The sequence below is a fragment of the Raphanus sativus genome, chromosome 5, assembly GCF_000801105.2.
Source record: "Raphanus sativus cultivar WK10039 chromosome 5, ASM80110v3, whole genome shotgun sequence".
Lineage (NCBI taxonomy): Eukaryota > Viridiplantae > Streptophyta > Magnoliopsida > Brassicales > Brassicaceae > Raphanus > Raphanus sativus.
This window is the reverse complement of record NC_079515.1, coordinates 30,399,491-30,415,926: the sequence shown is the minus strand read 5'-3', so window position 1 is coordinate 30,415,926 and position 16,436 is coordinate 30,399,491. Positions and strand designations below refer to the sequence as shown.

Here is a 16,436-nt window from a genome sequence, read left to right as displayed (position 1 = left end):
ACCCGCGCTTTGAAAGCGCGGGTCAAAATCTAGTCTATACTATTAAAGTACAAGCACATTTGGATTTTTACTCTCTTTGCCCCTATTAAAGAGGTTTTCTTTTGTATTCATTAATGACATTTTGGACATTTTGCATTGGTTTCTTTTTTAATTGTTTTTGGTTTGTCATTAACCACCGGTTTCCTAATTCAATTTTGGTATGTGATTATTCCGTGTTTGATACTGCATTATTTTAATATTTTTCCAACCGGACATGTTTGAAACTGCATCGTTTTTTCTCAAACTATTTAATGGTTTGCTTTTAAACCGTTTTTTTCTAAATATAATCTCAACTATCTAACAAAAATTATTTATAAAAAATAAAAATTGTTTATTGGTTCAACCAGTGGTTTAGTAGTTTCGATTTTAGTAGCTTTTATTGGATTTTTAAATTTTGTTTTTTTTTTCAAACCCGAACTGAATTTATTTTTGATCAACCGGTAATCCGTTCAACCGTAGGTCTCAATCGAATTTCAAAACACCGATCAAAACTATAAAACTGTTATATTGATTTATATTTAAAATATCTAATTCAAAATTAAAAACCTAAAAATACATGTATAATATAGTTTTACCGAACATAAATCTGGATATAAAATACATATATGAGACGGATTATATAAATACATATACAAGACGGATTATATAAATGTGATTATATAAAATTTTCACCAAACATAAACCCGCGCTTTGAAAGCGCGGATCAAAATCTAGTCAATACAATTAAATCAGGATCCTTTTTTAGATTTACCCTCACTTTTCCATGGAATATTACTTTTCATGCCATCATGGATTTACTTAATATTTAAAAGCTCATTAAAGATAAAATAAGAAATGAAAAAAAAGACCAACTAAACTATCCACATAGCTAACGACATGAAATATATCTCCAAGAAATCAGTCAATACAATAACTCTATTCTTATTTTTCTAATTCATTTCATCCCCTTCTTATTATTTGAGGAAACCAATATAAAACTAACCTTCACTTCATGTGTGATTTACATTAGTGCCATTTCCTATGTGGCAGCCTCACAATCACTCTCACCCATATTTTAACATAACCCTTACCTTACTAGAATTATTACAACATATGCCATTACATTACAATATTATTATGACCAATACTGATGAATTATCACACAATTCATGTTTGCTTATTTTTAGTTTTTGTGTTCAATTTCACCGCGTATAGAAAGTGTATCATTTGGTTTACTCATCAATTTAATAACTGAGATTTGATAGTTGTCTATTATATTGTATTGTACGTATGAAAATATTTTTGGGGTCTATATTGTTCACATACAGCTTCTGTCTAGGTGACAAATACAATTTACGATGTTACGTTATATTTATATTTTTTTTTGAACTGAAGATATTTATATTTATATGTTTTCTGATGATCATAACCATGAAAACACATATTTTTATATGTTTGCAACTTCTGACATTACATAAATTTACATATTTTTTATATTACATATCTATAATTATAACAAACAGCTAAATATATAAATACACGGACGCTCACTTCAGTTTATAAAAAAAAAAAATTATAAAACACAGTTCTGGTTGGATTTTCCGATGTATAATATTAAAAGAATGATCCAGGTTTTATTTTGTCAATACACCTGATGTTAGTTCATTTGATAAGAATCCAGTTCATATTATAATGTGCAATGTTGACTATTTGATTTGTAATATATAGTTTTTGCTATACATACATCGGATTATATGATGTTACATATATTTTGATATATTGAATTTTGATGAAAAACATATAATAAACTATTTTGATTTAATTATTACACATGTAGACTAAGTTTATGTGCCAAACCCGATAAATAGAGCACTGATTTGCTGGATGTATTTGCCCGAACCTGATAAACGAATATTAACTCTCGCAAATCACGAATTATATTAATTGATACACTTTATATGTTTTCCTAAAACAACTACGATTAACTCTCAATCACGATTTACTTGCCGAACACATAAGATGATTTATCTAATCATCCATTGATTATGTATCCAAGCGTATTTTATAGTATTAGCTCTCAATCATGATTTACTTGCTGAACAACCCACATGATTTATATGTTAGTCATCCATTGATTATGTATCCAATCATATTTTATGGTATTAGGGCATTGACTGTAGACATTGAATCATAAATACAAATGGAAACGTTATAAGAAATGGGATTTTTTTTATTTAATGTTTAACAACACAAAAACGTATTTTTATTTCAAGTTTTATATGTTTTTTTTGTTTCATATGGTTTGTCTTTTTTTTTTGTTTTACAAACAAAGAAAATGTTATAATATAGACGCACGCTCTAGGTAACTTAATTTGTTGTTTCATTAAATCAAAGAAAAACCATATCACAAATAATACTATAAACATATATCATCTGGTATATGGTTTGATAGAACATATTTAGGAACCTTGGATTAATTAGAAGTTATAGTACATTGACTGATTGTATAGATCTTCAAAAAGAAATGTTATATTAAATCTAATGGTATCCCTTAATTTAAGCTCCAAAACTTTTAATTAAGAAATCAACATAAATGATAGAAAGATAAGTATTATTTATATATCATTCGATCTATGCAAGTCCTTGGTCAAATATCATAGTTAATATTGTTTCCTAAATTTTTCTGATCTTTGCATAAAATATTTTTCAAAATTTTAAATTGGAATCGAATGGTTAAGGATCTTTAGCACTGATTTTTGGCGATGCAATATTCCTTGAACCAAAATTTCCGCGCCGAAACCCTATGTAGTATGACTATATATATAATACTAAACTCATTTCTACGTTATCACAACCAAAGAATTTCAAAACTGTGATAACTAGCAAAGAAAATGAGTTCTCTAAATTTTATCTCCGACTTGAAACCGTGCAAGTCTATATTGAAGAAGTTAAAAGTTTAAGACATAAGATTTTGGAAGGAGTACTCCCGCTTTTGGTGGAGCGAGACTATTGAAATGGTCTGTATAGACCATTTCAATAGTCAATTGTCGTTAGCCTGTAAATTGTATAAAGCTAAACCATTAGAGCATAAGTTATATGAAGCTTTGTTTATTTTTTTTTTTCAAGGAGATAAAATTCATACATCTGTCAAAATGAATTTGGTTTCACAGTTTGATTCTTTTCTGAAACAAGGACTCTCCAAGCTTGTGGATGGTAATGGGCAATAAAATCAAGCATGTATACTCTGAAACAAGGACGTTCCAAGCTTTTGCTTTTTTTAATGATTCAACAGGTTGTTATAGTCGAATGTTTATATCTTACGTTTATTTTACCAGGAATGTTTATAAAATATGTCGCATAATTTTGACCAAAACTTATTATAACATAGTCTCCAATTCTGGATAATATTAAATGCATTTTCGTTTTTTATGAGCGGAATTTCTTCACTTTAGTAAGGAAGAAACACAAATTGTGACACCAAAGTATTTATTGTCTTAGTTTTATACGTATGTAAAAAGTTTATGGTCAAATACCGTATTAAATATTGATTCTCATAGTATTAAGAAATATTTTATACATATATATATATATATATGAAAAATCAAAGTATGATATATACTTCCCAGATTTGCTAAAGATTTGTAGCGTGGATTTTGGGGAATCAACAACACAATAATCGTTTCAACTCAACTCTTGTGCGCCTAAACCCTAATTTTGATGACTATATATATATATATATATATCAAACTAAAGTACTCATTTCTAAAACATCACACCAAACCTATTTCAAAACTGTGCCACCAAGAAAAAAAAATGAGTTTGCTCAATTTCATCTCTGACTTTCATGAAGACTTACAAATCTATGTGAAAAATAAATGTGAAAATCATTCAAATTTGGAAGTAGTACTCAGTTTCTGTCAGAGAAACCATTGAGATGGTCTTCGTACATGCAAAAATAAATCGATTTGAGTTTCAATATCGTATGTTACTTCTATAGCCATCAATTTCCAGTCATGCATGGTGAAACTTATTGCTAATACTTGGGATGGTTTAGTTCTCCAGGGGAACAAAATATATGCTATTAAACCATATGATAATCAATATTATATTAAAAAATATAAATATATCTATGTCAATTTTATTCAAAATTAATTATATACCATATAAAATAAATAAATAAATATTTAGATTTACTTACATATATATATATATATCGTTAATTAATAAGAGGTACTCTTTTGATTTATGTGATTATTTTAATATCATATATATATATATATATATATTAATTAAGGAACATTTTATTACTTTAGTAAGTGTAAGATCTTATTAATCAAAAAATTTCAAAAATCTTACAAGTGATCGATACATGGATTTATTTAGAAGTTTTTGAAATCATATATCAAGAACATGAACTGCACAATAAATTTTATTTCCTAACCTCACCCTCTTTCTCTTCGTCATAACACTGAAAAAAATATAAAAGTGTTGATTTTGACAATCTAAAATATTAATTTTTTAGTCCAATCCATTGTTTTCCTTAAACTGACGTAGAGTAATTTTTAATTATTAACTATATGGGTCACTTACATAGTAAAATGTGTTTTGATTTAAAATTGTTGCTTATCCAAAATAAATATGAATCATTATCATTTTCGTTTAAAATTTTGTTACGATAAAAAATATGTAATTGAGCAAAATATAAATCCAAAAACCGAACCAAATCCAATCATAAAATAGTACGGAAATTTAATAAAAATTGGTTAGATATCTGAACGGGTTAAAAATATTGTTTTTACAAAACCGAGATTAAGACAAGTGTCCAGGTATATTTGAACCAGATTTATGTACTTAGATATATTAGTTAATTTAAAACTAATATCTAAGAGAATATACAAATATATAATATTTTTTTAGGTTGTCCAAAATACTAGAAAATATATACAAATAAAGTACATGTTTAAAATAGCTAAACGATATCCAAAATAAAATATATATGGTTTTCAATCCAAATATTTAAGCTAAGCCAATTTTTATGTTAGGTTGTAGTATTTTGGCATACATTATTCAAATTTATATGTTATATATTATTTTTATTTTTAGATTCTGAAAAATTAAAAATATATCAGAACTTTAATTTTTTTAATTAAATAGGTTATCATAATACAAATCGAACCTGCAAAGGGTAAAACCAAAATGAAACCAATCAGCAAAGATCCAAACTAAACATTACCAAACCGAACCAAATGATACTTGAATGCTCATCTTTAATCAAATATAACAAAATATTGATAAAAAAAATATTTTGATTATAATACTTAAATACATTATAGTTTAAAAAACTCATCCCGGGCAAGGCCCGGGTTATCATCTAGTAACACATATATTTGGCTTTCTTTACTACCCCAATCCAAGTCATCGTCGTCAAACCATATCATCATCAACCCAATCACATTCAACGCATCATCATTTAGCTCTGCATTGGAAATATGCAAAAAAATTATCAATATAGCAAATAGCATGTTTTAAATACTATCAAATATTAACAAAAAAAATAAAACAGAGAGGTGCTTTTATATAATTTGTATATATTACTTATATTGTAAGTTTAATATATGACCAACACATTTTCATTTTGCCTATGTTATAAACACCTTATCTTTTTTTTTTTTTTTTGATATCTCTGGTGTCTGGGCAGCCACTTTCCCAAATATCCCCCGAAGGGGTCCAGCGCCCCAGCAGTAAGGATGTTAAATCGCTGTGGCCGGGTTTCGAAGCTGGGTGGCGGGCACCTCAGCCGAGGTTCCATTACCACCAGGCTACGAAGCCCGGTTATAAACACCTTATCTTTTCGGTAAGATTGCATTCATGTAATTTAATAATTTTTTATTTAAAATTTAAATATATTCTATTTCTACAAAAACAAAAGAATTCTTAAGATCTTAAATATTATTTAATCATGTTGATCTTTTAATTATAGTTAGTTCTATTATTAATATTTTATGAGTACATTTTTATGGGTTTTCCAACAAACATATAAAATACTTATCAAATATTATATAGTAGTATATTAGTTATGAAAATAAATATATAAAAACTAAAGTTAAGTATTTTCTAAATGTTTCTTAAACATAAAATATATACATATCCAAAATATTATTTGATGTTTTATATCATTTAACATACAAAATGTCAAAAATAATTTAGATTATTTATTTATAGGTGTAATATGAATGATAAAATTAAACTTTAAATCCAAAGTAAACCAAACTAAAACATTATTAATAAATTTTCGATAACAAAACTAAAAAACCTAACTTCTTTACTAAAAGTTATACAAAACAGATTTTAAAAATATAACTAAAAACTTAAATAAAAAATAGAAATTATCTATTGGTTCAACCAGTGGTTCAGGTAACCAGGTTCCAAGTTTTAGTGATTCTTTGATTTTTAAAATATTAGTTTTTTTTACAAAACCCAAACCTGATTTATTTTGGATCATCCGGTTTACCGGTTCAATCGCGAATCAAGGTCGGGTTTCAAAATAGTGAGTACGAGACTTTAATTTTTAGGTCGATTCCAGGTCAGGTTTTTTGAGTATGAATATTCTTGACTAATTATGTTTGGTAACTAATAAAAAATATAATATGTTGTAAACTTATGAATACAATTTTAAAATAATTTTTGAAATGCATATGGCAAAATGTATAGTTATGCACTTGACATATTTAAATGCTACCAAAAATATTTTAAATTAAATTAATATAATTACAAATATAATTACAGAAAACATAAATATAAAAATTAAATCTCCCAAAAAAATGAAAACAAAAATATACCCGTCCTTTCAAAAGACGGGTCAGAATCTAGTTTCACTTAAACTAAAAAATGATTGAACTATATTTATATTCTTAATAATTACGTCTTTTTTTGTCAAAGTCTCAATAATTACGTCTAATTAACCAAGTTAACCAATAATTTTTTAGATAAATAACTCTTTTTTACAAGGATTGAATTTTACAACTAGTATTAAATTTAAAATATGTATAAATTACATTGGAGTTCAAAGTGACTTTTTTGTTTAAGAAAATGTGTCAAAATGATATTCTTTATAAAATAGAAATTGCTTATATTTATTTTGGTTTTGGAAATCTTTATATATAAAGAAGATCTCTACTCTCTTCTAAAGGCCTCCACGTCAAATCCAGGCTGGAAATTGGGATGCTCTCGCGATGACACATAGGATACGCAGCATTTCATTAAGTTGCCTGCTTAATGGGCTGCTATTTTCTGGGCTTACGAATCATGATTAAAAGAAACCGGCCCGATAGAGGATACGACTGTTGCCCTAATGTGTTGATAAGAAACCAACGTCCACCACCTCCCCTCTCCGACGACGATTCTGTGACCCTCCATATGTTCTTCTCCCATAAGGCCATAACGGCCCGAGTAAATGGTTTGGCTTCAATCCCCACTACGTCGCCTTCAATTGTCTTCTTCGATGTGAGAGTCGGCGATGTTTCAGTATAAAAAGGTATGAGATCTCTTCCTTTCTACTCATCTTCTCCTCTATTCTCTTACATTTCTTGTCTTAAATTTTGATATGCTACATCCAGGGTTTTATTCTCCGAGCTGAAGTCCGGCTGATGTAGCTCTAGGGTTCTCTGCTTGAATCTCATATTTTTCTTAAAACGAATAAAATTATTTATATGATTCGTGGTTCTTACATATTCCGGCGAGTTTTCAAATTTATATGATTCATGGTTCTAAAATATTCCGGCGAGATTTCTATAATTATATTTCTCGGTTTTTAATTATGTTCTTCTCTTGAATCTCATATTTTAAAAAAACCGAATAAAATTATATATATGATTCCTGGTTCTAAAATATTCCTGCGTAATTATTAATGTATGGTCGCATATCTATTCTTCATTCCTGGGTTTTCATTTTGTTCTCCTCTTGAATCTTTATTTTTTCCCTATGAATAAAAATATGTTTCAGAATACCATGATGCAAGCGAGCATCAGTGCTAACCGGCTCTCCAGGTTCCAGTCTAAGCTCGCCGCCGGTTTCGACGTGTCACAGTGTGCTCTGAGAGTTCGCATCTGTAAATGGTGTTGGCGATAAGCATGAGGAGCTTTGGTCGCAGCTTCAGAAATAACAACTACGGATGGTTCGTGGCGAGGTCATCACACAGTGGTTCGTGGCGAGGTGAGGTGAGAAGGGAGACTGAGCCTGTGGTGGGAAGATGACGCAGAGGAAGATAAGAGGAGTCGCCGGAGACATGTTTAAGGTCTCCTTCACTATGCAGGCTCTCCCTTCATCAGATATCGAAGTAGATTACTGCCATCAGCACTATCATAAGTGCTCTGACGAGGTAAACCAGTGTGTTCCTTTGCCAAGTTGAAATGTATCAAGGCTTCTTAGATGGTCTTAGACAAGCTCTTGCTGAAGTAGAGCACCACTATGCAACCCATGGACCTCTGATTCTTCGTCTTAAAATAAACCACTTCTGCAAAACTACTGTTCAATCGTTTATCAACTAAAATATCTAATTTTTTCTAGAGATTGAGTCCGTGTTACCGAGATGGTGGTTGAAGAATAAGATGACTCCATAATTTTCAGCTATATCTATGACTATTAATCAATGAATTTTTATTTAAATTATGTTTGATGATTGCATCTGTTTTAGTTTTTCTATTGGTCTAAGGCAAATATACCGCGGCACATTGAGCTTTGTTATCAGATCAAGTTTTTAGTATGGTATTTTATTTTGAAAATGAAAAAAATTCTTAAAACATGGTGGAAGAGGGCTTTGAACTCAGGTCGAAGAGCGTGAATGACTGAGATTTTAGCCAAATGAGCCTTCTATAAAATCTTTTAATATGGTATTAGAGGTTAGATTATTGTTGTTTTTTCTGCTTTTAGTCTGATACATGGATTTTTATATTTTGGTTGTTACATAATCTTTACGAGTTCGTCTCTGACCTGGCTTTGATAGTGGCAGTAGAATGAAAGAGAAATTATACTGAAACAAGACAAACTAAATGACCTTTGTATCAAAACCATTTTAGCATGAATTAGTTAGTAAATAGTTAATGTTATTACATACATAAAAACATGAAGCATTTGTAATAGATTGATGATATAATAATCATGCAAGCCTATTTCGTAGATTATGTGAGAGAAAAAACTTCACTTACATATCATGTATTACCATGTGACATCCAAAGACAATTTTTTAACCAAAATACAGATTTGTTGTAACTTTTTTAATAAAAACAATAAAATGCAAAAGATAAATTTCCTAATAATTGAAAGTTATAAATTTAATGGTTTTAAATCTTTAAAAAATGAACTGTACCTGTAACATTTATGTAACATTTGTTTTACGCAAACTTCAATAAGTAAGATAAAAATATTCAGATTGAACTACACTTTAATTCATTTATATGTTTTTCATCATGCAATATATAATTTTCAATAATAAGAAATAACAAATTTTGGATCGTAAAAATTCAAATCTTTTAGACAAAAACCTACATTTTTGAAAAATTGTCTAATTATTTATGTTTTAATAATATTAAAATATATATAAATATATAATACTGAAATAAATAGAAAATATAATTAAAATAAATAATATAACAAAATATCGGGTGTAGCCTGGGCCGACCTTATCCAAATCTATTTAACAAAACCACAGATCAAATCTAAACTATGAACATGAGTTCAAATGTTAAGTTCACAAGCATAGTGAATGAAATGTAAAATAAATATAGTAGTTGAAGTAATAGCTACATTCAGTGATTACAACCTATTAAGTAAAAAAGAGCCCAACAGTCTATAAATAGAAAATAAAAGTAACTAAATATTAAAACAACACTGGACATATGACTACAATATCTTGGCCAAGCATCAATATTTTTTGTGCGACGTTGACATTATACTGTAACTGGGAATAAACTCTACCATAATTCTTCTATAAAAAGTGGAAATAAGAAATAATAATAATTGCATAGGCTGTAAAACACAATAACCAAGTGAAATAAACAAATAAAAATTACCTTACCAGCATGAATCAAAACTGAACGCTTCTCTCTTTTGAACCATTTTGAATACAGTATTATAAATTTAGGCAAATGCAACGGCTTTAAAATCCAATCTCCTTACATTCTACAGAAAGCAATCCCATGAAAATTTATAATTCACACATATAACCAAACAAAAATCACCGGAATAACTAATGAATATAACCAAACATCTCAATTAAAATACCAATATATAGTCTCAGAATTCTATTCATTATTTGTTCATTTATGAAATCATAATATCGATTTCAATCTACATTGGTTTTCTTAATGTTTCAAAATTAGTATATAGTCATATAAAATAGTTTTTTATTTTAACTTTCTGTCCGTATGGCGGGCCAACCCTAGTGTCAAATATGAGAGCCACCTTCCACTATTTATATTCAATTATTCATGTTAGATATGGTCTTATTTACCTTTGTAAGACTGATCGTAACCTTTTCGTGCAAGGAAAATCAGAGAAACCTTAATAAGGACACTTTTTTCTTTTGAACATTTTCAAATATAATGACTTTTTGGTAGCATAGTTCCTGGCGGATCTGTATTGTAACCCAAATTTAATCTTGGACACTTATTTTCACCGTATAACCTTTTCTAGGTGATAAATATCATACACCATCTGTGGGAGAATACTCTATAAGTAAAAGTCATTTCATTAATCTCTGTCTCGAATTACCCTTTAATTCAAAACTATACGTTATAAAAGTCATAACTTGCAAGCACTATATTTTAGCACTTCAATAGAAACCCTTTTATTGAAAAATAAAAAGCTTAGACAAAATTATTAGCATTGTCATCTTTATTTTCATATATATATATATATCGGTGATTCTAATTAATTTCAAATAAAGCTTTGAGATTATAAGGTCCAGTGACATTAGGCGGACCACTCCAAATCAAGTCTGCAATTTGTCGATGAGCCTTTTCTGTCAAATGAGCTGAATCGAAAAACAAATAATCGGTAACGTCTTCGCATAGCTCGTAACTTTGTCCCGTTTGGTTCATTCCACAAGTAGGCGTTCCTCTCAATGGCCCGCTTCCACAACATGCCATCTTCCCTTCCTTGAACCCTTCAAAACAAACAAACAAAGAACTTTCAAAAAGATACTTAAGATCAATCTCTTACATATATGTAACAACTAGGTTGTTATTATTCACTTTTTTTGTCGACAGCCCATATGTTTTAAGTCAAGTTTTGCCGGTAAGAAATTTACTACGAGTAGCGCTACCAGATTATTCTAGTTACCGTATTTAGAAGGATTGTTGATTCTCTGTAGTAAGGAAGTGCGATAGTCGTGAAAGGCATATTTGAATCCGGATAGTTCACGTTGAAGCCGCTTTAAACCATCTGGGAACTTCTTGTTGTGCAAATCGATCAGTTCAGTGACTGGTTTGTTACAAGATTCTATGTTTGCTATGTCTAAGATCCTTGCGCCTGGTGCACAATCGTAGGGTCCCACATTCAAGAATCCAAATTTCCTCCCTCCCATTTTATACACTTCCTGGGAAAAACGTAATATATATCATTTTCTAGACCAAAAGTTAATAAACTTGAGATCAGTTTAAGATTTTAGGTTTACCTTGACCACAGACGTTGTATTACCAATAATAAACTCAACTAATCTTTCTTTGGCATTGAGGTTCACAAGTGAAGAGGTCTGAAATAAGGCATAAAATAAGTCGTTGCCTCCAATATTGAAAAGATAAACAGCTCTTGAGAAAATCCTCTTGGCCTCTGTTTCTCCTAATGCAGATATTAACCTCCTTTTAACGTTCTTGAAGCTATTTAACTGTGTTCCCAAATCTATCACCTTTAACGGTTAATAAATCAACAAGAAGAAGAGAGAGTTCATTAGTCAAACAACTATATCATTAGTTATGTAATAATATTGTTTTTAATATGTAGTATAAGTGTATAACTATATCATTGGTAACGCGTGCCGATATGAACGAACCCAAAATGTTTGGTTTTTGTTTCCTGTTCGGTTATAAATTATGAAATAATTTTGTTTTTATTATGTAATAATTTTGTTATAGATTGAATGGAAGAGTAAAAAAATGATGATGAAAGTTACCTGTCCGGAAAATGATTCCACCAAAGCTCCGGCACCGGCAGAAGCAAAATTAACTCCATAGGTAAACTGACTGTTACTGTTGCTTGGTTGTAGGTTTGGTGGGATCAACGGTAACCATGCCTTCTCAGCTGTCACGTTAGCGACCAGTTAATTAAATTAAAAAGAAGAGGTTTAATTAGTTTTTTTTTTTCTAAAGATATGATTCTTACCGATGAAGTCGGGAATCAAACGTCCGTCGGAGACTCTTCCGGTGGGAAACTTGAAAAAGGTTTGACCGTATGGAAAAAAATTGGCTCGGTTGGTAGTATTGATGTAGTTGTTGTTTCCTGGATCGAACAGAGAATCTCCGAACACGAACAAAGCAGCTTGGTTTGTGATGAATTTGCTATTATTCTCTGTGCAGTTGATTGAGCTTATCGATATGATTGTGTGGACGAACAAGATGATGGAGACTAACCGACAGTTCTCCATAATTTGTTATTACAAAAGTGTTTGCTATGTATTTTGTATGTGATATGGCTTAGACTTATATATGTCCATGAAACGTTGTATTCTATCCTTTCTCTTTCTATTACGGCATCTACTGATGATTTGTCTTTGCCTTATCTTAATTGCTTTGATAATTCCACTCTTTTGTTTCTTAATGGAATTTTTCCTTTTTTTTAACAAAATGGAATTTTTCCTTGACAAAAAAATGTTTATATTCTACCATTTTTATCTTTATCAGCGAATTTAAAAACCTTTTAAAAGCACAAAACTATTTATGATTGAAAAAATTCATTTTATTATGTTTTCAGTTTTGTACATAATTTATGTGTAAATTTATATAAACTAATATATATATATATATATATATATATATATTAATATTTAATATTAAAATACAATTAGGAATAAAATTAATATTATCTTTTAAATTTTTAATTTTAGTATTATAGTTTTTTCAAAATAATATTCATATAATAAAATCCATGAATTTATGTTTTCATAATTGTTTAATATTTAAAATAATTAAATTATTATTTTGAATAAGCATGTGTATACAATACAAATATATAGCTATTGCCTAAATTTAATTTATAATTTATAAATAATTGGAATATTAATTTATTTACATATATTAATTATTTGATGTAATAATTTTATTCAATTTATGAAATGTGTATATAAAATATTAGAGAATTTTTACTAAAAAGTGAATTAATATTAATCTATTCTAATATTATAAACCTAAAAAAATTATCAATAATTTTATTTGATAAAATTATAAATTTACATTTAATATATATATATATATATATTTAAAAATTACTCTTCTTATTTACGGAAAAATAATTATTTACATATTTTTGATATAAAAATAAATGGCGAAAATATCTTAATGAAATTTAGACTATTATATTATTTTTAAATTTTAACAGCATTTTCATAATATGTCACATAGAATTCAAATTTATTTTCAAATTAGTTTTTATTTAATAGTATAGATAAGTTATTTTTCTTGTTGGAGATATGTTACTGTGTTCAAATTGTTTTTCTCAAGCAAAAATACTTTTCAAATGCGATGACAGAAAAAATTCAATGCACGACTTTTAAATGAAATGGACGTGGTGTCTTAAATAGATAGAAAAGTATGAAATTGACCAAGAGAGTTCAATAGACTTTCTAATTATATATGCACCTATGTTAGGCACGGACGTTTGGATGTCTGATTAGGTTTGAGTCAAATACTTTATTTTTTTCAAATATTTCAATTAATTTAAGGGTTTAGTATCCGTTCAGATAATTTTATAAATCGGATTAAGTTCGGATATATAGATTTCAAGTTTGGTTACTTTAGATTGAATTCGGATAACCGTTAATTTTTTTTAAAACGGCTAAAATATACTTTCCAAGTATAAGTTGAAAATGTAAAATGGAAAAACATTCAAACCAAACATAACCAAAATGACACATATATGGTTTTATCATGCATAACTTTGCGCAAACAATTAAGAATGTCAATTGGCATATGAATTATTTCAACAATATGTATTTGAAAGATAAAGATGATTTACATATTCAGGGACAAACCATGTAGCAGTTACTCCTACTCTGGTTTCTACTACATATTCATGGACAAAGGTATGACTTGTTTTAAAAAAATTATCATAGTTTTTGACTTAAGTATTAGATATTTTTAGGCTGATATATTGGATTTTTTTTAGGTCCGGAGCGATATACTTGGACCAGCATATTGGTACTGGTGTCTTCAATACAAAAACTCAACTTCTTATATATATATTCGATTATGTTTGGATATTCGTTCTGGATGAGATATCTATTTTCTTCTAACTTAATACTTGTTCGAATATTTTTATCTTTCGGTTTGGTTTGGACTTATTGGTTTGCCCAAAAAAAAGAAGGTTTGGACTTATTGGATTGTATTTGAGTTCAAATTTCAAGTCCAGGTAAAATACGCACACCTAATCTATGTATATATATGTATTTATTTTTGAGAATGTGGGCAGAGGCTACTATGCAAAATGAGATGATATTGCAAGGAAATCTTCGGCCTGAACCAACCACTATACATGAACTTCTGCCACATGAAGTACAGCTCTATTGTATTGTAGACGCATCTTGGAAGTCACCGTCTGAGAAGATAGGTATTGGGTGGTCCTTATTCAGCAAAGAAGGCACTCTAAGACTCTAAGGGAGCTCTGCAATGGATGCTACTGACACTCCGTTGGTAGCAGAGGCAGTGGCGATGTACGAAGCAGTTTGTCAACTACAAAGACTGTCGTATAAAAATGTGGCTTTTCTTGGGGACTGTTTGAAGCTAATAAAGCAACTGGAGTGGGCTATTGAAGATAAGCAGTATAAAGATAACCATATATCAGAGGCCAACTCCACAATCCACGACATTGGAGTTTTCGCAAAAGAAAATCAATATAGCTTCTATCATGTACCTCGAATATTTACTAGTGTAGTTGATAGATTAGCTAAGAATGCCAGGACAAATAATCAATCATATGTAATTTCCTGGCTTTACTACTAAGCCATTGTACGTTCAAATTATTTCAATGAAATGAAAAGGTTGCCAAAAAAAAAAATGTATTTATTTTATTTTATCTAATATATAGGAAAGCAAGATTTTAACACTGGTTAATTATATTATCATAAACTGTAAGAAAATTACATAGACAATTTTACAGAAGATGATTACATATGATTTATGATGATTAATGTCTAAATCCAACACATTGAACCATCCTTTGAAAACTACACTTGACATTACTCTTTTCACCATGAAAATCTTCTTTAAGTTTTTTTCTCTAATATTTTGTATAATGCATGCATAGAATCTTTGGGACTCGAACTCAAATTTCATAATGTAAAAATATTTACAAACTCTTAATTAAATCAACGGACTACAGAGACTTCCACTAAAAATCAAAATTATGTAATAAATTCCGAATTTCTGTAAATTTGTAATGAATCGAATTTAGCCTAAATCTCAAGCTTGTAAGGAATCAAAATATGGCTAAGTGATCGAACTCAGTAAATCTCAAACTTCTGATGCTGCCTTCAAATTTGTTTTGGCTCGTTCGAGTCTTACTTTGACTCCACTGTCTTTTTATCTTACATGTCTCTTTACATCTATCATTTATGTTATACTGACTTTTTTGTTTGTTTGTAGAGTTTGCTTAAACTGCCCCTTTAATTGTAGCCAGAAGGTTTAAAAAGTAATAAAAGTTTGTGTTCCAAAAAAATGAATCTTTTCTATTTATTTAGATTTCTAATTTTATTTACTGATAAAAAAATTGTCATTTAAGTTTTAAATGGTCAAATACACAGTGAATATTTGGAGCATTATATACTTGTACTATAATCTTTCTCACACACTCTCAAATGATATATTATCAAAAAACCTAAACAATAAAATTAAAATGTTATTACTAAAATTTATATATGAATACCTCTAATACATTCCCACGAATATACTTTTTAGTAAAGATATATAATCATTAGTGTAAGATAATTACCGTAAAAAAGTCAAAATCTATATTTTCATAAAGTAATAGAATTACCGGTTGTAAAAGCGTCTATTTAATAATTTCATTGTTGTAATATTATAACTAATCAGACTTAAAAAAATACACAATATGATTTCGTGTACAGCATTGTTATATAATTCATAATCTATAATATATGATACCAGTATTATTAGTTAACATAGATGATTAACCAAACATCTTAGCTAATAGGT

The 16,436-nt window shown here is 28.8% G+C and overlaps 1 protein-coding gene and 1 long non-coding RNA gene across 2 annotated transcripts; one reads left to right on the top strand and one right to left on the bottom strand.

Moving 5' to 3' along the window:
- The first annotated feature begins 7,315 nt into the window (after nucleotides 1-7,315).
- Nucleotides 7,316-8,685, top strand: LOC108857720 (uncharacterized). The gene is made up of 2 exons (XR_001950373.2): nucleotides 7,316-7,552; nucleotides 8,020-8,685. It is a non-coding gene; the product is annotated as an uncharacterized LOC108857720 (long non-coding RNA).
- Nucleotides 8,686-10,836: 2,151 nt separating this feature from the next.
- On the bottom strand, nucleotides 10,837-12,691 carry LOC108863327 (GDSL esterase/lipase 3). Its single transcript, XM_018637719.2, has 5 exons — nucleotides 12,394-12,691; nucleotides 12,185-12,312; nucleotides 11,690-11,920; nucleotides 11,356-11,611; nucleotides 10,837-11,179 (listed from the first exon to the last, which is right to left on the bottom strand). Exons 1-5 carry the CDS (start codon nucleotides 12,653-12,655, stop codon nucleotides 10,941-10,943), a joined length of 1,116 nt encoding a protein of 371 aa, XP_018493221.1. The 5' UTR covers nucleotides 12,656-12,691; the 3' UTR covers nucleotides 10,837-10,940.
- Between the last annotated feature and the right edge of the window lie 3,745 nt (nucleotides 12,692-16,436).